The sequence below is a fragment of the Cervus elaphus genome, chromosome 16 (assembly GCF_910594005.1).
Source record: "Cervus elaphus chromosome 16, mCerEla1.1, whole genome shotgun sequence".
Classification (NCBI taxonomy): domain Eukaryota; kingdom Metazoa; phylum Chordata; class Mammalia; order Artiodactyla; family Cervidae; genus Cervus; species Cervus elaphus.
The window spans coordinates 12,730,036-12,753,079 of NC_057830.1; the positions used below are offsets into that span (position 1 = coordinate 12,730,036).

Consider the following 23,044-nt stretch of genomic DNA (forward strand, 5'->3'; position numbering starts at 1 on the left):
CCCAGGGCCACAGCGGTCTCTGAGTGGACACAGGAGTCTCTCACTCCTTGAGCATTGCCCCTAAGGCCAAGCCTGGGAAAGGCTGCCAGAATCCCAGACCCCACAGCCGAGGTGCTAACCCTCTTCCCATTCACTCATTCATTCATTCATCCAATAAATATGTACTGGGTCCTCTCTGGGTACCAAATGCTGTGCTGGACCACGGCACTGGGACTATTGCAGAGAAAAGAGCCAAGTCTGTGATTTCAGGAAGCTAATAGTTTAGTGATGGAGACGGATATACACATGTCCACACACCCCCCTGACTACTGCAGGAAGAGCCTCGTTTGGCCCACCCGGCACTTCAAACTCATGGATTTAAACACAACCATGTCAGCTTTCCCGAGGACACTCATCCTCAGCTCTGTTCCTGCCAGAACTTCCTTAAGCAAGGAAGCAAAACCCCTGAGGGGTTTTAAGACAGAGCTCCAAATCCTTTCATATTTCTCCCTTCAAGACATGGAGCCCCCCCCCCCCACCCCGTGTATGGGCTAGCTTTCATGACTCACTTTTTAAAAAAAATCCTTGAATATATCATATTTTAATGTTTAGGCATCCAGTCATTTGGCCTAATCACTTAGGACCATTATTAGTCGCCTGCACTCTTGTTTCGGATCAGTGATGACTCCTCTGTCTGATGTGAAATGTGCCCACCCCTTCTCTGGATTTCTTACTCAACAACAAATTACCAACAATCATTTGAGTCACAGGCACTTTGCTGGGCTCATTCACATACCTTTCAGATCTCCAAAGAAGAAAAACCTTTCACAAGATGTAGAAATGGAGGCCAAAGTACAATGCTATGCATGGGAGTTCCCTGCCCAGTAAAGGGGAGAGTTGGGATTTCAGTCCTGGCATTTTAAATCTAAGACCAGTGCAACCCTCCTGGACACAGCTTCTTTTCATTTCAAAATACATATCGGGTCACTTTTTCTTTCATTTCTATTTTGTGAGAACATTTAAGATCTAGTCTCTCAGCAACTTTCAGGTATATAACTATTCTTGGATTATATACCCTCTCTACATATATAATGGCTTCCCAGGTGGATCAGGGGTAAAGAATACACCTGCCAATACAGGAGACTCAGGAGATGCAAGTTCGATCCCTGGGTTGGGAAGATCCCCTGGAGGAGGGCATGACAACTCACTCCAATATTCTTGCCAGAAAAACCCCATGGACAGAGGAGCCTGGCAGGCTACAGTCCATGGGGTCACAAAGAGTTGGACACAGCTGAGCACACACACACTTGCATATACATATAATAATTATCATTTCCTATAATCACCATGCTGTATGTCAGAGCCCAACTTGCTTCTAAAGACTAGAAAGTGGCAGAAGTGACACTGAGTGACTTTGGAGCCTAGGTTAGAAAAGGTGACACAGCTTCAGCCTGGCTCTCTCTCTGGGGACACCTGTTTTTGGAACCCAGCTGCTGGACCATGAAGAGCCTCGTGCCACTTGCAGAGGTCACAGGTAAAGTTCTGGCTGACAGCCCCAGTTGAGGTCCCAGGGCACGGCAAAGCTTGAGGGAGCTTCGAGATGAGCAAGCCCCAGCTACCATGAGATCCTGAGCAAGAACTGCACAGCTGAATTGAGCGAGACAGTAGTAACAATAGCAAAGACAATAATGGCAGTAATATTAACAAATACTTGTTTTAGTTTTAAGCTACTAGCTTTGGGTGATTTGTACGGCAGCAATGGATAACCAAAACAGTCCTGTCCTAGGAACATCAATGGACCTCGATTCCTTTACAATCTTGCTGCTCAGAGTGGCCAGTGGGTCAGCGACACTGGACCACCTGGGAACCTGTTAGAAATGCAGAATCTTGGACCCTGCCCCAGGCTTCCCAGGTGGCGCGAGCGGTAAAGAACCCACCTGAAATGCGGGAAACCTGGGTTCAATCCCTGGGTTGGGAAGATCCCCTGGAGGAGGGCTTGGCAATCCACGCCAGTATTCTTGCCTGGAGAATCCCATGGACGGAGGAGCCTGGCGGGCTACAGTCCACAGGGTTGCAAAGAGTAGGACACAACTGAAGCTAACTTAGCATGCACTCAAGGACCCTGTCCCCTACCTCCTGAGCCCCAAACTGCCTTTTCACAAGATTACCAAATGCTTCATAGGCATGCGGGAGTTTAAGAAGTCTGGTTCTGCAATATCTCTTTTTGAAGAACATTATTTTAAAGCAATACTGAAAAAATGAAAATACAAAAAATAACATAACCCACTCTAGCATACCTACCACCTAGAGCTGACAGATAATAATAGTAGGCATATATTCTGTACTGAACACTATGCTAATTACAAATATAAACTCATCCAACCTTCATGACAGCCTCGTGAGAGAGATGCTGCCAGATCACGCATCCCTATGTTATAGATGAGGAAACCAAGGACAGAATGATTAGGGGAGGTACTCAAAGGTCATACAACTTGTAAGCAACAGAGCTGGTGTCTGAATGCCCTGGCTTCAGGGCTAAGCTATTCTTTTTTAGACATGGAACACTCTGCCGCCTCCTCCCTGTCCCCCTGTATGTTAAGTCTATCAGGTCTCCCTTGATTAAGAGCCTCTAATCCATCCCTTCCTTTTTTGCATGACAGCCATCCTACTTTATCTAGCAGTAGCCCCTAACTGGCCTTCCTGTCTCTTTCTCTGTCTCTAGGTGTTCATTTGGCAAACTGTGGCTCTGATGAGAAATCTTCAACCTTTCCCCCCAGGAATTGTTCAGAGCAAGGGCCACAAACTCCAATAACAACCAGATAGGTCAGGTCAATGAGGGACACAGCTGTAGTGTAAGACATTGGGGAGGGACACAGCTGTAGTGTAAGGTGTTGGGGATTGCAGCCAGGCTCACCCTGGATGTTTTCGAGCCTGGGAGTAAGCACACAAATAAAGGCCCACATTCAAACTGTCTCAGCACTTAAAAGTTGGAAATCAAGCTCAAAATAAGTAAAGAAACTGCATTCTCTCCTTCTAAGTTAGCAAATGCACTTCATACTGACTCTGAAGGTCAAGTTCATGCATTCTCAGATTCCTAGGAGTCCCCTGTTGAGACTTAGAGGTGCCCAGAGATCCTCTGGCCTGTTACCCATGTCCCTTTTCTCCTTACTCCTGCCTTTGTTCTGCAACTCCAGGGACATTGCAGCCAGGGCTGGACACCCCAGCCTGAACATCAAAGTTCTATCCACACACACTGTACCCCCAACACAATCTGCTTTCCCTTGGTACACCCCTCAGCCATAGGGAAGAGGCCCATGGAAGTGAACTTGGCCCTTTTGGCAGAGAATTCTGAGTCCTGGCACCTGAAGCACAGGCTAGCGATGAGGGGTGGTACAGGCAAGTCCCCTTGGCCCCAAAATGTCTCACCTCATGGGAAAGGGTTTAACCAGAGCAAGGCCTTATTAAAACCCAGGGTGCAGGACAAGGACTCCCCTCGATTGGGTCTAAGGTGGTACCAATCATGCCTCATATCCAAAGGAGGTAGTTGGCCTCATCTCCAGCTGATTCTTGCCTCCTGGGAACGTCCAGGATGGCTAGATCTGCTTTTTCAAGAGGAGAAGAAGAAATTGTGGAATTTCTTGGTTGTAAATTCAAATTAAAATCAAAGCAAACAAAATATCTTTGTATGAATCAACAGAATAAAGGTCAAACACATTACAGCCACAGGCCTACCCGTGAACTCTCAGTTGCAACTTCTTCCTTGAGGAACACCCCATCTCCCCACACACTGGCCTCAAGCCACTTCTTCCGCTGCACATCCTCCCACTCGTTGGGTGCCTTTGTTCTACCAAAACAGAAGAGCAGACAGCCTCCGCTTCCCACAGTGGGCTCTTTGATCAACAAGTTCCTTCTGCCTTGAATGCCCTCCCAGGGTCTCATCCTTGCGTAGTGACAACCACACATTCTTTAAGGGCAAATGCAAACCCAACTCCTTAAAGATGTCTGCCTTGATGACTCCTGGAATTCTGGATCAGGACACCAGAGAATGAACTCTGGCTCTGAGTTTTAGACAAGTCACCAGTGCTCTGAACCTCCTAGGTAAAATAGGGGCATATTTCTACTGATCTCGAAGAGCTACTTCTTACAGAAGTTAATAAGTTATATTAAAAAGTGTAATACAGTTCAGGGTATTTCATCAGTGTCCAGCAAATGCTAGGAGAATAGGAAAGTGACTTTGAGTAACTTCAAACATTTTTTGTAAAGTATTAGGCAATATTGGGGGCTTCTTGGTGGCACAGTGGTAAAGAATCCGTCTGCCAATGCAGGAGACACAAGAGATGTGGGTTCAATCCCTGGGTCAGGAAAATTCCCCGGAGTGGGAGTAGCACATGGGAGTATTCTTGCCTGGAAAACTCCTTAGACAGAGGAGCCTGTTGGGCTACAGACCATGGGGTCTCAAAGAGTTAGACAAAACTGAGCACAAGCATGGGGTAGGAGACAATTTTTAAAGTTTCAATGGGCCATATGGCTTCCTTCCCTAGACAATATACATATACATGAACAGAGATGAATTCTAATAAAACTTTATTTACAAAAATGGACTGAGGGCCGGATTTGCCCCCAGGGGTAATGGTTCCTGATTCATGCTTCTTATGATTCCTAGGGTTTGCTCTCTAATTCTCAAGGCTGTGGTTACTACTCCTACCAATAGCTAATAGTTTTACTCTGCCTGTGATTTCCAGGCAGTGTCCAAAACACTTTATAAGAGATTCAATGCTCATCACCACTTTATGCATAAAGGAACAGAGGCACAAAGAAGTGGCAGCTGGACTCGAGAATCAGAACTCTGCACCCCCATGCACCATGGGTTCAGGCCCTGGGCAGCACCTGCACTGTCTTGTATGAGTTTCTTGATGGCTGTTGGATGAACACGCATCTGCAAAGGCCTTTAAGTCACCCTCCTCCCTCTCATGTGCTGTCTATGGTAACTGTAACTACTGAACACCCCCAATGATGAATCTTCTCTAGCGACAACTGTGAGCAGCAGGCAAATGGCACAAGCCAAGAGCCAATATCCTCTGTTGAGTCTCTAGCTGGCTAAGAAGTACCAGGTCTGAGAATGTTCTGCTTTCTGTCTTTAATCCTTCCTCTTTACCGAGTGCCCATAGTAAAATGGAACTGATTATAAATGGCAAAGGAAAAAGGAAATGATTTGATGTGATGGTGGGCTGTCCCACAGCCCTCTGACTCGTATCCGTCTCTCCGGAGAAAGGGCTCTGGCTGTGCCTGGAGTGTTGTGTCTACAACACTGTGTCCATATCACAGGAACTGCCAAGGGATCAATGGAAGCAAAGGCCAGTCTTGGGTGTAGGGATGCTGCCCAAGCAGAGATGCCGATCTGCATCTTGGAGGTAGTGTGACCATACACTGGACCATCCCAGCTGGAACGCTACTGAGAATGAGGCTGGGAAAACACATCCAAAGTGGGACATATGGTCACTCTGGTCAAAGAAAGATTTCTAAGTGGCTGCTGGTGAATGTTTTGTGCCTAAGCAATACCCGTGTCCTAGAAGAAAAAGCAACTGGCCCTACTTCTCATTCTGGTCCATGTTCTCAGTGATGACACCATGACCCATTCATTCATACCCTGTGTTTATTACTGTGCCAAACTGGAGGAAAATCAAGGAAAAACAGGCCTCGTTTCTAGGAGTATGTCTTGGTTACCGGTTCTAAAGAGTTAGTCTGTAGTCCTTAGAGTTAAAATTTGCTCTTATCACCTGACACACTACAGCAAGTTTGCTATGGGTTTAATGTTTTGTTTGTAATGTAAGTTTCTGGGTGATTTTCACCTATGTGTTTTTTTTTTTTTTCACCTATGTGTTTTAAAGAGTTTACATACTACTTAAGCATGTCTCTGCCTAAACACACACAGTGGGCACATCGTGCAATGCACACCTCAGAGAGCACCATTCACACCATCCTTTATGTCAGTGGAGCCCTCTAGGATTATGCAGTGAGCAACCTGAATGACCATACACAGTAGCCCTGCTGGGAAACTCTAGTCCCATTTCCCATCAGCCCGAACTGGTATACTTCAGCAGCTAATCCTTACAGCGCTGGACACCCTCCAGATGATGTGACTGTCTGCTTGCCTAGCCATTGCTAAAAAGCACTAAGCCCTCACTCACCTACACACCCTTGTCCTGTGAGGCACAAGAAAACTGTTTTGTCTGTGCTCTGCTTTAAACTTCTCTGAAAACTGATTTAAGTTCAGTCCCTCCTCTTGCCTGATAAGAGAAGACCCACGGCTCTCAGCACAATACCAAGCCTCTTTCTTACTGACCAGGAGAGAAAAACTAAAACAAAAATTCTCCCCATTTTTTTTTTTTAAACAAAGACTCCTGCCCCATGCTTCCCACTGAGACTTGGGAGCCAATAATTAGTTGGCATTAAATCTTCATTGTGTTTTCAACCCATAGTCAGTAAGTCTGTGTCTCAGGATGAAATCAACAAATTTCAAGAGAAGAAATGCTAATCCTGATCCATTTCTGGAGCTAGAAAATGAGTCTTTGGCTATGTGAATACAGAAGTTCCAAGTAAACGCACAGCCACACAGAAGGACACAAGAGTTCAGAGGAAGGCTGGCAGTGAGGGGTCAGAGGCAAGTGCAGGGGGCAGAATGAGATGAAGGCATTCCAGCTGGGCTGAGTTCGGAAGACTTCCCAAAATGTGGGGAGGAAAGGGCCTATGCTAGGTGTGTCTAAAACAGCATAAGTAAAGCTGGGTGAGAATGTGGCCAGTGGAGGGTGGTGGAGGACTCCTTAGGTAAAAATGCACATTTATGTTAGTAAGCAGGGGGACCTGAAGTTTGGTGGAGAAAAGAGATGGAGGAGAAGATGTCACATTTTAGCAAATTTTGAATTTCAGAGAGAAGGATTCTAGAAAGAAAGGATAAAGGAGGAATTCTCTGTTTTATAAAGCTGGGAGCCAGGTGCCTTGGTGATGATAAGTGTTTCTACACATGCAATGAAGGATTTCTTTACCCAGCCATGGCTTCAGGAAATAATCTGAGAGTTCTCACTTCTCCTTTCGGCGTCCAGAAAGGGGAATTATCTCCTGGGACATGAAAAGACTTGAAACCAAACTGTCCTCAGCCAAGCTTCAGCCAACGAACCTCATTCAACTGGAACTTCCTTGACTGGCTTTTAATCTACTGCTTCTGAAGCTCTTTGCATCAACACCACTCCGCCTGTGCTTAGTAAACAGTCTTTGGCATGCTGCAGAACACAAAGGCTAAGAGCCTGTGCCCTAAGAGACAGAGCTATCAAGGAGCAGAACTCATTTATTGATTTCAAATCCTATGACACTGGACACGCAGCTTTGGAGCACAAGAGAAGGAGTTCCTAATTCACGCAGAGCGAAGCATTGTCGTTCTGTTGCTCCAATCCTTAAGGTTCCTATGAAGAAACCATCTAGAAGAGATAGGCAGCGGTATGTATCTGTTGCACTCAACTCCCTGGAGATTCTAGGTATGTCTTTACCAACACTCCAGGATTTTCTAGATCAGGAGAGAGAGAAGGGCACATGGATGTCAGGCCCCTGATAAGGCCAGTCTGTTTATGTTTTTTAAATGGAATCCAAATTCTTGTTTTCAACCATGATGAACCATAAGTCCGCATAAATCAGGTGTCTGCCCACTGAATTTCACACACAGGAAAATGGCTACTGGTTTACCATGGGGCTTGGAAAGAACCTGGAGCAAGGCGGTGATGGGGGATTTGCCCAGGGACTCCTAGGGCCAGGCCAGGGCTGAGGAGGATTGTCTATGTGCTGGCTTTTAAAGGCCAGGGAGTTTAGCATCTTTTAGAAAAAACACTCCTCAGTTTGATGGTTTTTTTTTTTTTTTTCCTTTTCTTTAACTATAGAGAAATACCTTTGATGTTGACATCCACCTAGAATGTTACTCACAATCCTCTTAACGGTCATCTGGTAAAATTACTCATTTTTTAGATGAAAAAGTTGGGGCCAAGAGAGGAAAAAGGACTTCTAAGTCACATAGTAAATGATATATCTAGAAGAGAGCCCAGACCCGTATCCCCTCACACTCCAAATGCCAATTCTATCATCTCATGTTTTTATTGTTTTAAAAACAGATCCAAGAACTTAGAATTCAGTGGTTTGGTTGATAATTATTAGCAGTATTGTGTTGTACATTTTACAAGCTGAACTGCTCAAACAAATGGGAGAAAGAGAAATAAACATTCAGAAATCTACGCTAGATTGAGACCTCTAGTTTCATTTCATTTTTCTCTTAACTAATTTCTCTATTTTTCTCAGCTGCCTTTTTGCCTACAACCCTCCTCACTTTTCTTTTGTAATGGGAGAGAAAGGAGAAAGGAAAAGCAGAAAGAAAAGACTTTAAAACATTCCCAGTAGGAGTCCTACAGTGTAGGTATTATTCTCATTTCACAAAACAAGGACACCAAGACTTATTGAATTGAAGTAAATTGCCCCCAAATCACCAAGCTGACCAGTGACAGACTTGGGACTTGATTTTGATTCAGATGCCAAAGCATACATTTTATTTATTTATTTATTTATTTATTTTTGCTTGGTTTGCAGAGTTGAGACAAGGATTCCAGCCTGGACCACTCCTGCCTGCTCTGGGATCTTCTGTGCTATGGTTTCCAACCCTAACTGCCCATGAGAATCACTTGGAGCCCTTTAATAAATGCCCCAGGCCTCATCCAAACAAATTAGATCAGAATCTCTGAGGTGGGGCCCTAGTATAATTACATTTTTAAGAAAATGTTCCAGATTCTAATATGCAGCAAGCAAGAAATGAGGACCAGAGAACATGGTGCTTTCTGAGAGGATTAATGAACGTTTTGAGGTCAATTCATCCTTCAGCTGGGAGTGCACCTTATGTCAAAAGCAGACTCATTCCATAGAGAAGAAAAGAGAAGAAAGAAGGGAAGAGGGAAAAGGGCAGGGCAGGGAAGGGATGGGAAAGGAAGGGAAAAGAAGAAAAAAGATGTCCTTGAGTGATGCTTTCTCCATTAAGTTATGCTCACTCTCTAGTGATCAGTTTTGCAGCCTCCATGACTACATCCCTGACTCAACAAGAGTTAATCAAGAGGTCTGCTGAGCAGGAGTGGGCTTACTAGAGCTCAGCAGAGGTGCTGAAGCCGAAGGCCAGAGTGCCTTACAGTGGAGGCAGCCACTGGGCTCATGTGCTTGTCTATTGCATCACTTCCCTGCTCTATCTGGAAATTCACATCTGATTGTGCAACGTCGCTCAAGTAAGGCAGAAGGAGCCCAATTAGATCTGATCCCTATCAGTGCAAAACTGCTTATGCCAGAGACAGCTCTAACTGGAACAGATGTTACTTTTGTTTGTTTAAATGATGGAGAGCTTTCCTGGAGAGTTTTAAGTTTGCTGCTGATGTATTCAATTCATTCCTTATAAAAGGAATGGCATGATGGGCACCTGGTAAAACAGAAAGAATCTGAAGTCATCCCAACTTGGGCTTGAATTCCAGCTCTGTGTCTCTGCTCTTATTTCCTGTTGCTTTGAGCAAGTCACTTTGTATTTCTCATCCCAATCTTCAAAATGAGGAACTGGGATTCTTTTAAGGGAATGCAATGAAGTAAGGCAGTGCTTCCAAAATTTTAGAGGTATGTGTGCCGCATCACTTCAGTCATGTAGGACTCTTTGCAACCCTATGGACTATAGCCAACCAGGCTCCTCTGTCCCTGGGATTGTCCAGGCAAGAATACCAGAGTGGGTTGCCATGCCCTCCAAAGGGGTATATGAGATGGCATTAATCAACACTGAACCACACAGTGAGACAATGATTATGGTTTTCATGATCTTTCACGCCATACGATTATATCAAACAGATGGGGGTCTAGTCTCTAATCTGGCTATTCCGCTCTTTAACAATGAAAGAGTTGGTCTCAGGTAACTGTATATGTTCTTAGGCAACTGTGTGCAGCTGAAGCTTAATAATGCTGATTTACATTTATTTCAACAGCTGCTTTTATGGCATGTGCTACCTACTTGGAAGTGAAAGCATTAGTCGCTCAGACGAGTCCAACTCTTTGCAGCCCCATGGACTGCAGCCCGCAAGGCTCCTCTGTCCATGGGATTCTCCAGGCAAGAATACTGGAGTGGGTTCCCATGCCCTTCTTCAGGGGATCTTCCTGACCCAGGGATCGAACCCAGGTCTCCTGCACTGTAGGCAGATTCTTTACCATCTGAACCCCAGCTACTTACTTATGGTAGGGTGACAAAGTTACCTTTAAGTGGAAAAAAAAAAAAAGTGGTTAAAAGAGTAAATGATGGTCCACAGGTGGTACACACAGAGGACAAAAAAAATTAAGGTGATACCAAAAGTCCAAGTTTAGGAAAAATTGAGCTAAAGTATGAGGCAGCATCTCATATCATGCCTCTGAATAGAGTGAATATTTGGTCAGTCTTCCAGAGAAAGAAGAAATGACTGAATTGCTCCTTGCACTCTGGTTTGAAATAAGCTCTTTAAGAGAAAGAATATGAGTCTGCATATTCTGATGGATGAACAATTCACACTGACTACAGGATTTATGTCACCTCTGGGTTGTCCTTGGGTTGACCTAAAAATCCTGGCTTTAAAAGGGTAAGTCTGCTGCTCAGATTTTCTATACTTGGTGACTCAGAAGTGGGAAAAAAAAAAGTTGGAAAATGTCATTTATCATCTAATATTCAAAAGAAAATACTAGATCACATTGATTTTTGATGACAAGCTATGAGAGAAAAGATCCATATTTCATCAGGTCTTTGAAATGTCAAATTTTCTACTGATTATTACTCTTAGTAAGATAAGAAAGTGAAAGTGAAAGACTATTACTATTCTGTGACCACATGACCTCAGGAGCACAATAAGAGACTAAGGATTAGGAGGGAAAAGAAAATCACATTTAAATTTAAACACGTATGGCCTTTGCATCTTGTTACTTTTTCCTAGCAAGGGATACAAAACCCCAGAAATAGTCAATGGTTGTTGACTACAACAATTTTTTGTTTATTTTTCATGAATGCCACTTTCAACCATAAGACATGATGTCACAAAGTTCTTAAAACATGACATGATTCATTTAACCAAAGAAACAGAGAGTAAAATAATCTATATACTAGAAGTTGTCATAGGAAATGAATTTTTTTTCCTCTTGAGTGGTAAATGAGTTCACCAGCCTTGGGATAATCTATTATTATAAAGTCATGTGGGTCCTTCTGGTAAAAGTACAAGCATCAAATTCTGATATTGGCTTTCTGCTTGTGGGCTGTTCAAAATTTTTAAATGTTTCCATCTAATTCAAATCCAAACCTAGTGCAAAACTTATTTTTCCAAAGGAGTTCAGAAGTTCATCTCTGATTCTGGCTCTGCCATCTCCCTTTAGGTAAGTCTCATCTGGGAGCCAGCCATAAAATGAGTAGGTTATGGTAGATTCCCTAATCTACCATACATCAACAAGCGCCAGGCAGGTAATATAAACAAAGGAAACTGGCCAAGAGTAAGGTAATAGGAAGGAGGGGCGGGGATGGTGAGCAAGAGAGTGTGACTGCAGCCACCATCAGCTCTAGATACCTGTCAGCCAGGAAAAGAGGCCCATGGTTGACAGAGCCTCTGAAATGTCAAGAGTAGCTGGAAATCCATCTCTGAAATGACACTCCTCTTAATTTATTATTATTGGCAGTGAATTAAAAATGGTTTTAAAACATGATGCAGGCAAAACCAACATAACCACAGGTTATAACCAACACAGCCTCAGATTCAGCCAGTGGCTAACCATTTAATGACTTCTGCATTAGATGATCAATCTGAGCTCCCATAGCCTTGAGTTCTAAATAGCAAAGTTAGGCTTTTGTGTGATGCCTGTATAGTGGAGGATTTGACACTGTTTGAGAAAAATGGGAGAGGATCTGGGTTGTTAGGGAGACAGTGTGTCCTATTGGTGGTTGCAGAAGGCTGATGTATCCGCCTTCTGATACAAGAGGTATTTGCCCAGTGCCATAGAACACTGTTCCTCTAAGCTCTTACAACAGGGGCAAAATAATAACAATATTAACAACAACAACACCTCCTTTGCTTATTTGAAAATGGATATGCCACTCCTAGATTTTAAATTTTGTTAATTCTTTTTATGAATGGGGAAGGAAAAATGTCAAGCAGAACAACAGGACTCCAAACAATCGGGTAGAAGAACAGATAAAGCATGACTGCTTTTCTTTTGGGAAGGAAGTGCTGCATAGACACCTCCCATCCTCCAGAGGGCAGTGTTATTACTGAGCCTTTGCTTGAGTAGATAAAGGTACAAAATAAGGACTGGTGCCATTTTTGTCTTTTTCTGGGGGGGCATAGATGGCTCTGTTACCCAAATCTTTCTGTATCCAGTTTCAGCTGTATCCCCACACCACTCTCACAACAAGAGCCTTCTATGTGGAAGAGAGCTGAGCCTGAAACTTGTTCCCCAATTTCCATTCTAATTTTTAGCTCTGCTATATTGAGCAACAAACTGTCTCCTTGACTCAGTTTCCTCATGTATTACGGAGAATATTAGCAATGTCTACCTCAAAAGGTCAACATTAGATTAAAGGAAATCCTACCTATCCAGGGGAAATGCCTAGTTTTAAGTACAGAACAACGTTCCCTTCCAAAGTTCTTTCCTCATCTAAACTCCTCCTGCTATAATTAGAGTTTATTTGCTAATCTTTTGCCCTCCATGATGGGAAATGATCTCTGAATCTAAAAGAATTATTAGATTGAATTATATGGAACTGTCACTATTCCACATTATTGATTTATTAAATGGCGACTTCATATGGTTCAATATAATATGCCACAAACCCAATGGAGGAAAAGCAGCTTCCTTTTCACACTGGTTCTGAAACACATCTGACCAGTTTATTATGTTTACATTTGAGAAAAGATCTTTAGTAGAGGAACAGACACTTTCTCATCACAAGTAAACTTCATTCGTTATCCACTTCCAGCTTACAGAGTGCTTTGTGTAAATATACCTTCCCTTAAGTCACAGCAACACTGGGAAATGGATGTCAGCACGCAGCTTTTCACACCCTACTCAGCGTGTCACTGTGGATATGCCCTAGAGTTGGGGGGGGAATAATGGTCTACTGTGGTTCCAGCCTTTTGTTTAACAAGTATTTCAATTAACAAAAAGAATAATGTCAAGAAACCCTTGCCATTCACTGTGGAGGATAGACTAGATAAGATGTGGTTCCACAAACACTAAGATCAAATGCACAGATGCCCAGGGGCCACCCAGATCTCATACGCCTGGTGCACTTTCGACAAGGACAAGAGGTCCTTGCATTTCTTTAACTTTCTATTGGCTGAAACTCTTGTTAATTTCAGCGTGGTAGTCGGAGGCACCATTCCAGTTTCAATCCTGAGGTAGTTTCCAGGCATAAAGACACACACACAAAAAAAAAAAAAAGAAAAAGAAAAATCTACCACAAAACCCAACAGATGAGAACTCCCCAACAAATTTCGTTTATTTCATAGCCTCAAAGAAAACAATTGTGACAGTTCTGTAGGTGTCATCATAACTGTCCTTTGTTCATTCTTTCATGCAATAACTTTTTAACTTTTCAGTGAGTACCTACTATGTGCCAGGCTCTGTCTGAGACCAGGGTCAGCAAACTACCTGCCTGAGGGCCAAATCTGGCCCCGAGTCTGTGTTGGTAGATAAAGTTTATGCAACATAGCTACACTCATTCACTTACACGTTGTGTATGGCTGTTTCCTGGTAGAGCTGAGTAGTTGTGACGAAAGTCAAGTGACCCACAAAGCCAAAAGTATTTACTCTCTTGCCATTGACATGAAAAGTTTGCTGATTCTATTCTAGAGAAAGAGGATACAGCACTAAAGAAGAGAAACAAAGTCCGCAGGTGTCTTAAGAGGCTCCTGTTTAGAAGACTGCACTGGATGAACACTTCCTACTTAAACTAAGAGGGAGACGGAGTTTGACCCATGGGATCAAAGTCAGTGCCACTGCTGAGGGCTTATAAGAAACAAGACCAGGGGAGACAGGTGTGGAGACAGATGTGCAAAAAGGGGTTAGAGAGAGGATTAGTTAATGTGGAAACCAGCTGGAACAGGCAGGCCACGGAGAGGTCCCCAAACACACGGCTGGGTTAGATGGAGTATGTATCAGAATCGCCTGGAGACATCACTAAACAGGTAGAATACTGGGCCCCACCCCAGAATCTGAATTTGAGTCCCTGAGGTGTGGCTGAGCTTCCACATTCTTAGCAGATGCCACCGGGTGATGCTGAAGCAGGTTTAGGTTTGAAAAGCACTGGATTAGCGTGGAGTTTTAGTGAACGGTTGGAGGTGCTCCCCACGAGGACTGGCCTGAAGTCCGCTGTGGCAGGTGAGAAGGGGGAAAGAATGTGGGCACAGACACAGAGGTAGATGCAGTGAAAAGGCAGTTTATTGTCTATTAACACTGTACAGAGGAACAGAGAGAAGCTACAAGTACAGCATCGGCTGTCGCTGGCAGTGTTATTTCTGAAGTCAGCTTTTGTTTTGTTTTTCATCTGAAGGAGACAGAACAGTCAAAGTACACTTCAGGTTACAAAGTACAGCAGCTAGTCCAGAAAGTCTAGTTCAGAGTATGCACGACAGTCTCCCGCCCCACCCATCCCACCCCCAACCAACCACAAAATGGATATATTTACAGAGATGTCACTCACCACGAGTGAGCCGCTAAAGCTGAACATTCCAATCAACAACCTACATTCATTGAAAAGCTGCCGCAGACACAACATTTTCTCGAACCCCTGTGTGATGGGATTAAGTTAGGAGCTTGAGAGGAGGAATGAATGTTCCAGGACTCCACCAAGGAGAGAACTCTTTCCAATGACCAGGATGGGATGTCACAGAATTGGAGTTGGAGCTGCACACAGAATAGCTGAGATCAGGCCTTGCCCGGTGGCCTCTTTGTACATAAAGACATGTTGCACAACCAAGTGACTGAATGTCTCCCTGACCACCTCATCTTGAAACTGAGAGGTTCCCATAGTAACAAGAGGCTAAGGGCACACTGGCTCTTCCTACCACCCTCAGGCAGTTACATAGCTCTTTCTGGAGTTGTTGTCATGACAGTATGCTTCACAGCTGGACTTGAGTTGGGCCTGTTGGAGGGATTCTGAAGATAAAGAAACTAAAATGATTTGTCTGGGAATTAGAAAGGCTATTTTTCTTGAAAAGGAGAGTGTTTAGGACTCTGCCTTACTGGAAAAAAAAGGATCTTGGTCTTTTAGGGTAGGAGAAAATGACCCCATCCTAGGAAAGGATGCTTCCTGGGAGAAGAGTCTAAGAGGAGAAGGGAGCAGATGCTGAGGCTTGACCTCTGACCTCTGGTGTGAGTCAGACAGTGGAACAGGTGTGGGTGAAGATATTCATGAGCCTGAGTATGACTGTGACGGGAACTCAAGAACTTGGTAGAAAATTAAGGAAAAAATCTAAGAACTCTAAAAATTCAGTATCTCCTTTGTGGATGGATAAGGATAATCCTTTCCAGTCTCTACTTAACTCTGGAAATAAGATGCAGCCCTGTTGATATTTACAAGGCCAATAACATTTGGTAAGTTTCATATTGTTGGTTTATACATTCATGTATATTGTGTACAATATGCAGATGGCCAGATGCCTCTGACTCACCATTTCCTATAAATAACTCAAATGTACCATAATATTATAAGTGGTCCCTTAACCTCACAAGTTGCAATTACTCCTTAAATATGTGAAAGAGTTAGACTTTGATAATTGCTGGGCTTGGCTTTCATTTAAAACAGCTATCTCCTTCCAAAAGATCATTCTACATTATTAAAGGTGTGGCCCAGAGAGCTATCAAGCTATATAACAGGTTATCTAATGACAGGTATAGAAAGTTTGATCGTACAACCTAGATCTGCTGGTGTAGGGGCAGGTCACAGGACCTCTGCTCATGCCTCCCAAGGTCTGGGCGAGTGCTAACAGAACTCAGCAGAAAGTTACCTTAATGGAATAGAGAAATATAACTCAGTAAATCAAGGGTGTTTTCAAAGTCAAGCTTCATAACTTATCTAGATTTCATTATAAAAATATTTTTCCTTAAAAAAATAAATAAACATAAACTATTCCATTTCTATAACCACTCCCTATTCCCCTCTATACCACGCCACTCATCTTAGACTACAATGAATGGCACACCCCTCAGGGAAGGCTCAATCACAGCATGTAAGCCCGTCTCATTCAATTTGCTTTTTGAAGCTATGCCGATTGTGCTTAGAAACATGCGCCCAGATCTAGGTAGGGGGTCCACAAGTTCACCTCCCTTAAGGCGGGAAGGACTGCAGGAGGTCACACCTTGCATGAGGCCCACCCCAGGAATGTCAGAGTGGGAGAGTGCTCACAAGGAAGTCTTTGACTCGTAGAAGGGCAGAGGCAACGCCCAAGCTCCGCCTACTTTATTCCCCCTGGCTCAGAACTGCAAGGTTCTGCCTCGGCTCCTGGGAGGAAATTCACAGCTCTAAAGAAGGGCTGGGTAGGGGTGGGGAAGAGAATGTTGTGCTCAAACAGCTTTGGAATACAACCTGTGATTTTGAAAGGACAGAAAAGAACATAAACATCGATGCTAAGGCAAACTTTCAAATGGCACATCAGAACTCATTTTTTTTTTTTTTGTCATTCATTTTGTTAACATCACAAGGCAGATACATTCTGTAAACATATATACCATACAGTACATTAACCATAGGAACACAAAAGCCACCCTGTCATTCATTTCTTTCTGTGTTTCTGTTCTTTTACTCCAGAAGGACTGCCTGAAGTCTAGAGGGAATTTTGTGGTTCATGAGATGTACTTTTCTTTTGATAAAAATGCAATGACTTGCAAAAAATAGCCCCAGGTGACTAGTAAGAGGCAATATGGGGAAAAGATGAACCTGTAGAAACTTAGAAAATAGTCACAAAATATAGAAAAGTCATTAATTTCAGGAAGCATTTTGTTTCCCTGCTTAGTAAAAGACAGCATTGAAAATTCTTTTATAAAAGTTAAGGCTGCCCAGATCTTTGATGCAGAAAGTCTGTGGTCCCCACAAGATACATATGGTATTTTCACACTGACAGCAAGTTTTTTGTGCTACAGTTCAGACCTTTTAGACTGGAGTGGAGAGGGGACACAGAGGCCTATTTAAGTCATACAAAATTAAGGGGTGGTAGGACAAGGCTGATTCAAGGATTCCCCAGGGAAATTACCCCTGGAAACTTTCAGGATGTAATTTTTATTCTAGCCTTTCTACATTCAAATAATAAGTATTTTGGTTTCTATTAAAATGGGGGTTATATTATGGAGTTTGCTGAAGCTATGAAAATACAGATATATATCAGCATCGTGCTCCTCATAAAAGATGGACTTTTCTTTTTCCCAAGAAAATGCAGGGAAGTTTTCCTGATAAGACCAGAAGAGGTCTTCACAATGAAGATGAACTGGTCCCAGGAATCCAAGATCTCATCCTGCTCATTACTTGGAATTGTTTTGTGATATATACCATCATTCCATGTATGCGCTGGGTCATAATAATACTACCCAGTAGCACAAGAGACGCTTTCTGGTTCTGTCCTCATCAGCAGAGCTACACATACCTTGATTAATAAATTGAGGAGCTTCTAAAAGATTACACATCTACAGAGTTTCGGAAACTTATCTTTTAACCATGCTGAGAATTCTTGGTTTCAATGATGAATGTGCACACTGCCAAAGTACAACATAAAACTGTTCTTGCCTTGGAATGGTTTTTGTTGTAAACAAAGTAACATTGCAGGAGATCAGAATATTCCCACAAGGTATGGGCCCTTTGGTGGGCTGAACTCCACAAGTGGGTCTGTTAACAAACAGAGATGGCTGAGCTTCTAGATTTTAAGTGAGAACAAAAGTAAGTCCTCCATGCGTATTTTGCCTGTGTTCATCTGTGTTTTACACTGACAGAGTTACTTTTTTTTTTTAAAGGAACAACTGGTTTAGTGATTTAGTTTTTGCCTCTATCACCGTATTCCCGCCACCTCTTTTGCTACCCACTGGTTCACTGGCATTAAATAAATGGTCATCATCAAGGGTGTTCTATGGTCCCTTGAAATGTAATTCTGAACGAAGTGAAAAGAAATAAGCTGTTTTCAGACTTGGGCTCAACGTTTTGCTCCAGAGGTGATACTGTATCTCTAGGAAATTACATAGAGATATTTCCCCCCTTTTATAAAAACTTACCCCTAACCAAATAAAGGTTTCCTTGCATTTAGGAAAAACACATTTATTGCCAGAAAAAGTAAAATGGACTAGAGGGGAATCAGAAGCTGATATGCGTCATTAACATTTCAGAGTCAAATCAAATCAACTCTAGAATTTGTTTGTGTTTTCTGAAAGCCTTTGGATAGTTTTAGGAAACCATGATTGGGGTTTGGCCAGAAAGGAATTCCTAGTGTCTTGTCCTCTTTACTCCCAATATTAAGTGACATTACTGGACACTGTCAAATCACTTTTAGAGGCAACTAATTTTGCTTATATAAGGAAAATAATATAATTGTAAGTAAATAAAGCACAGAGTGAAAAAAGAAAATCCCCTTCCTTTTGTCCTATTGCACATCAAAGGGAAAAAACAAGTCAAAGGTATACAAGTCACCACGATTTTTCAGGATATGCAAGATTTATGTTTACCATTTTAACTCTAAAAGAATCTTTTTAATTTCATGCCATTGAGAATCTATTTATAAGTAAATGAAATGTCCCTCCTTTCCCTCTTCCCATTTAAAAGGGTTCTGAGTCTATGATTTGGAAAGAAAGTCCAACTATGACCTCAAAAATGACCATGGTTTTGTATTGATAGCTTTCTTACTGATTCTCTAATTAGTCTGGTGATGTAGGTCAACACCCTGAATTTTTGAAGGGCATGATGCCATACATCATGAAGTTTTTACAGAGACAATGCCAGCACCAGCAGGAAAGGTAGAATGTTCACAGTCACAATTCTGTTTATATCTTCACTATGAAAGATAGTTCCTTTTTGCTGTAGATGCGATTACAGGTTTCATCCCATTAAAGAACTGGCTGACTCTGAATCCCCCACTGTGACAGGAAAACGAGGCAAGCTATACAAATATATATGCCATATCCAAACACATCTTCATTTTTTGTGGCCACACATCATTTTTCATAAAGGTAACACATCTTACTTGAAAAACCATTTAAATCATAAGTTTCCCTAGTAAATGCAGAGAATGAGCTTTAATTCATATAATCTGCTAACCCCTACACTAATTATCAATAAATGAGAGCACAGAATATCACTGGTCTGTTAGATCTCATGTGTGGTGTTGTAGTGAGAGGTACAGAAAATTTTCTTCATGAAAAACTAACTCACTGATGGAAGCTTAGGTCAGATCAGGGAATCAGCTGTCCTGAGAGACTCTGGTTCTGTTTATCAAACAACACACCCAAGGCTAAATTCTATCATTCCACTCACTAACTGTGCTTTTAAAAACTCATACGGAATAGTTTTCATCCTCAAGTGAGGAAAAAAAAATATATCAGAAACTTATATTATTTCTTTCTAAATAAATTATTAAAATCAGAGATTGTCCAAAACATTGAAGCTGCTTTCTTTTTCTAATAGGTTTCTCTGGCTTGTCTTCTTCTAACTTTTAAAATGATGCTTAAACAAGCATTTACTGAGGAGCATGAAGCTGAAAGTAGTGAGGTTTATAGGCAGCAAAACCAGATATTATTTCTAGATAATAGAGCAGTTTATTTAAAAACAGCTGCTTTGCTGAACCTGAGATTTAGAGAGAATTCCCTCAGCTGTTCAAAATCAAGCCATGGATGGAATCACCTTAGAAAGTAGAACTTAGCTCATTAATTTTTCCCTTTTTAAACTTTTTTTGGTTTACATATTGGTGATCAAATGACTTATTTTGTGCTCATTAAGTGTAATTGTTTGAAAACTAAAAAACATTGTTTTTCCCCCTTCTAACTGGAATAAGTACAATTTCAAGCCAATATATTAAAAATAATAAATTTAGCACTAAGAAAGCTACTTAGGACAAATTGAGTTGGTTCTGAAATAAAATTCTCTCCAGGTCACTTTGCTTTTGCCTCCTCTCAATACTTTTCATGGAAGTTGAACTTGATCTAGTGCATCTTATCATATATTTTTAAAATTTAGGTTCTATGGAACATGGATAAATTTGTGAATTATCTGCAACAATACTAAGAACATTTGGCAAAAAACTTAAAAGATATATTTGTTTTAAAATCAATTCAAATGCTACAGCTTTATTTCATTGCTCTATTATTATTTTATTATATTGCTTCCCTTTGGTTCTTTTATACCTGTGGCTATTTGCTTTGGGAGAAATGCTAAGAATTTAAAGAACTGTTCATTGTGTTCTAGATAAAAACCACCCTTGATGTTCTGGAATCTTTATAAGTTGAGAAAACAATATTGAAGAAGCTCAGTTATGTGCCACTCACTCCATCAGTATTTTGGAATGAATTCAAAGTACTTAAAGTGATAAGAGAGGTCTTTCTTCATCTTTGAAACCTTTTGTCCCCCCCTACATTTTAAAGTTTAATTTTGCGGGGTGGATAAACCTACACGGTGAAGGTACAGGTAACATTTTCTTTTTTGTAGGGACATAAAGAAAAGAGTCCAGATGGAAAGCTCTGGAATCAACAGGGCAGGTGAATGAAGAGTTAATTCAGGAACAGCACCGTCCACAATGGATGGACCGGAAGCATGCCAGCAACCACTGCAGGTCAGAAGGCCTGTTTTAGAAATATGGTCACTACAGAGAAACTTCTCAAAATGACCACTTCATTGAAAACAGATTAACTGATCGGAATATATCCATGAAAAAGAAAACAATACAAAAATTTACACTTTTTTTTTTTTTAGAGAATAAAAGCAAGGTTCCGGGATTTGCCTAAGTTTGGAGATCACTACTGATGCTCAAAACAATGCTTGTTTCATGTCCTTAGAAAGTTAAAAATGGTGCTTCTTATATAAAGGGTCCATCAGTTAAGTCATAAGAAAGAGAGACAGCTGCTGATGGGCAGGTTATGGAATTAGTCCCTATAATTCAGCTGTAATAAGCACTGGGTTCTTTTTCTTTTACATCAACTTCATTTCAGTTTTAACAGAAGGAAAGCCAGAGATGCACAATACTGTAACCTGGAAGCTTATGTAAGGCAGCAAAAAGCATCACCCTAGATCGAACAAACTAAGTAAGGTCCACTTTTGGCTACACCAGTGTCTGGCTAGACCCCACAGCATTTTGCCACATAAGATACAAAAGCAAAGATCCACAGTAAGGGAGGCAAGTGAGAAAATCAGCGACCTGGCGATGTGTGACTACATGATAGGAACACGACAAAATGATTCCCCTGGTGCCCACGGGTTCAATTCCAGTCAAATGAATTAAGGCTACGAGATCACTGGCTGATATGAAGAGTCCATTCCAATCGAGCAGTAAGGAACCGATTCCCTCTTGAAGACACAAGGAAAAGTTTAGAGGAAAAGCAAGTTCTTGGAAAGAGTGAAGCACACACATGCATGTTGTCTCTGAGCTGAGGAAACTGGAGAAAAAAAACGAAAGGGGAAAAAAATAAGAGGGATCAAAGCAATCCAACTGCAAGGCAAGGCAGGTGTTTGCTTCCAGTTCACAGTATCGCAGTTAGTGGTACAGTGAGGTCTACGTAAGTGGTGGAGAGCACAGAGGCTGCCCGGAAGAAAGGGGAAGAAAGAAGTGGTCACATGACAACACAGCATTGACAGCGCTTTTTCTTTTGGGTACCTGGGGCTGGCTCCGTGGCCAAGCTCTCTTCCTTCCCTTCAGGGGATGAGGGTGTCTCAGTGGTGTCTGAGATGGGTCTCCCGGACACCAGCTCGGCTGCATTCCCATCAATGGTGGACACGTCTGTCACCGTCTTCTCCCTCAATGACTTCTCATCATCTTCATCAATGAGGACCAACTCAGCCTTGATGGTTTCATCATAGCCTAGCACCTTCTTCGTCTCCTCTTCATCCTCGATATTTTGGTAGCCCATGAAAATCATGGTGACTGGCTGATCCAAGTTTGCCTCCGGCCCTTCAGTGCTGGGGGCTGGAGCCTGCTGCCCTGGGTTCCCAGAAGAATGATCTTTCCTAGACTTATGGACCATTTCTAACTTGGCTTCTTTGCAGAGCATGTGTTCCTTAGGGTGGCTGAGGCTCCCATCTGCAATCCCAGTCCTTTCTGACACGTGCCCTCCTCTTAAGCTTGATTGTCCAGCTTTCTGAATAAGCTCTTCTACATCCTTTGAGCTTAATGTGTGCACTCCGTTTTCTACTATGGTGCCTCCTGAGTGCACCTCATACACTACTTTGGTACCATCATCAAAGACTTTGACTCCTCTCTGATGGACCCCCTCTGGGCCAATGGTGGGTGTAGAGAGAGTCTTGGTCTCTCCCGTTTGTTTGTCTTTCTCCACATTAATTTCCATGGCGTACACAGCTTGAACGAAAACAAGAGAAAGGAAGTGCATGTTACAACAAAAAAAGCCAGTGAATGGTTAATTGCCAAACAGACAAAAAAACGGTGTTGTGCCCTTTCTAGTCTAACCGCCAAGCATCTTGAGTGTTAGAGTGGGTGCACTGTGGACAGAGGTGATTATATGTGTGTTTTAATACAGCAGCTAAATGCACTGGGAAGATGTGTACAGAGTCACCATTTCTCAACGGCACTCAAACTTCCAAGGAAGAGGAGCTAAATAAGGTCACGAGCGACTGTTGAGATCCACTGTGACACGTTGCAGGGAAACTGATGACATGCAAGTTCACCTTGATTGGCAGTGTACCCTAGACTGAGACAATTTTAAAGCCCTTGGTTAGGATGTAACCTAGTTCCAAAATCTTAAATCTTTTTAAAGAACTCTTTTACTGAGTGTTCTTTTTTTTTTTTTTTTGACATTTCGCTTTTCTGTGAAT

The 23,044-nt window shown here is 42.2% G+C and overlaps 1 protein-coding gene across 6 annotated transcripts in view; it reads right to left on the reverse strand.

Annotated features, from left to right (window-relative positions):
* The window catches only part of PALM2AKAP2 (PALM2 and AKAP2 fusion), a 490,983-nt gene that overhangs the window by 188,640 nt on the left and 279,299 nt on the right, over positions 1-23,044 (reverse strand). For 4 of the 6 annotated variants that reach the window (XM_043927344.1, XM_043927343.1, XM_043927342.1 and 1 more), the window contains one exon: positions 21,873-22,571. The exons of 1 other annotated variant lie outside the window; for it this stretch is intronic. In XM_043927344.1, the coding sequence (XP_043783279.1) occupies positions 21,873-22,571 (699 nt within the window). Of the gene's footprint in view, positions 1-5,821; positions 22,572-23,044 lie in introns of those variants that run through there. One more of the 6 variants, XM_043927350.1, reaches the window with a different exon arrangement.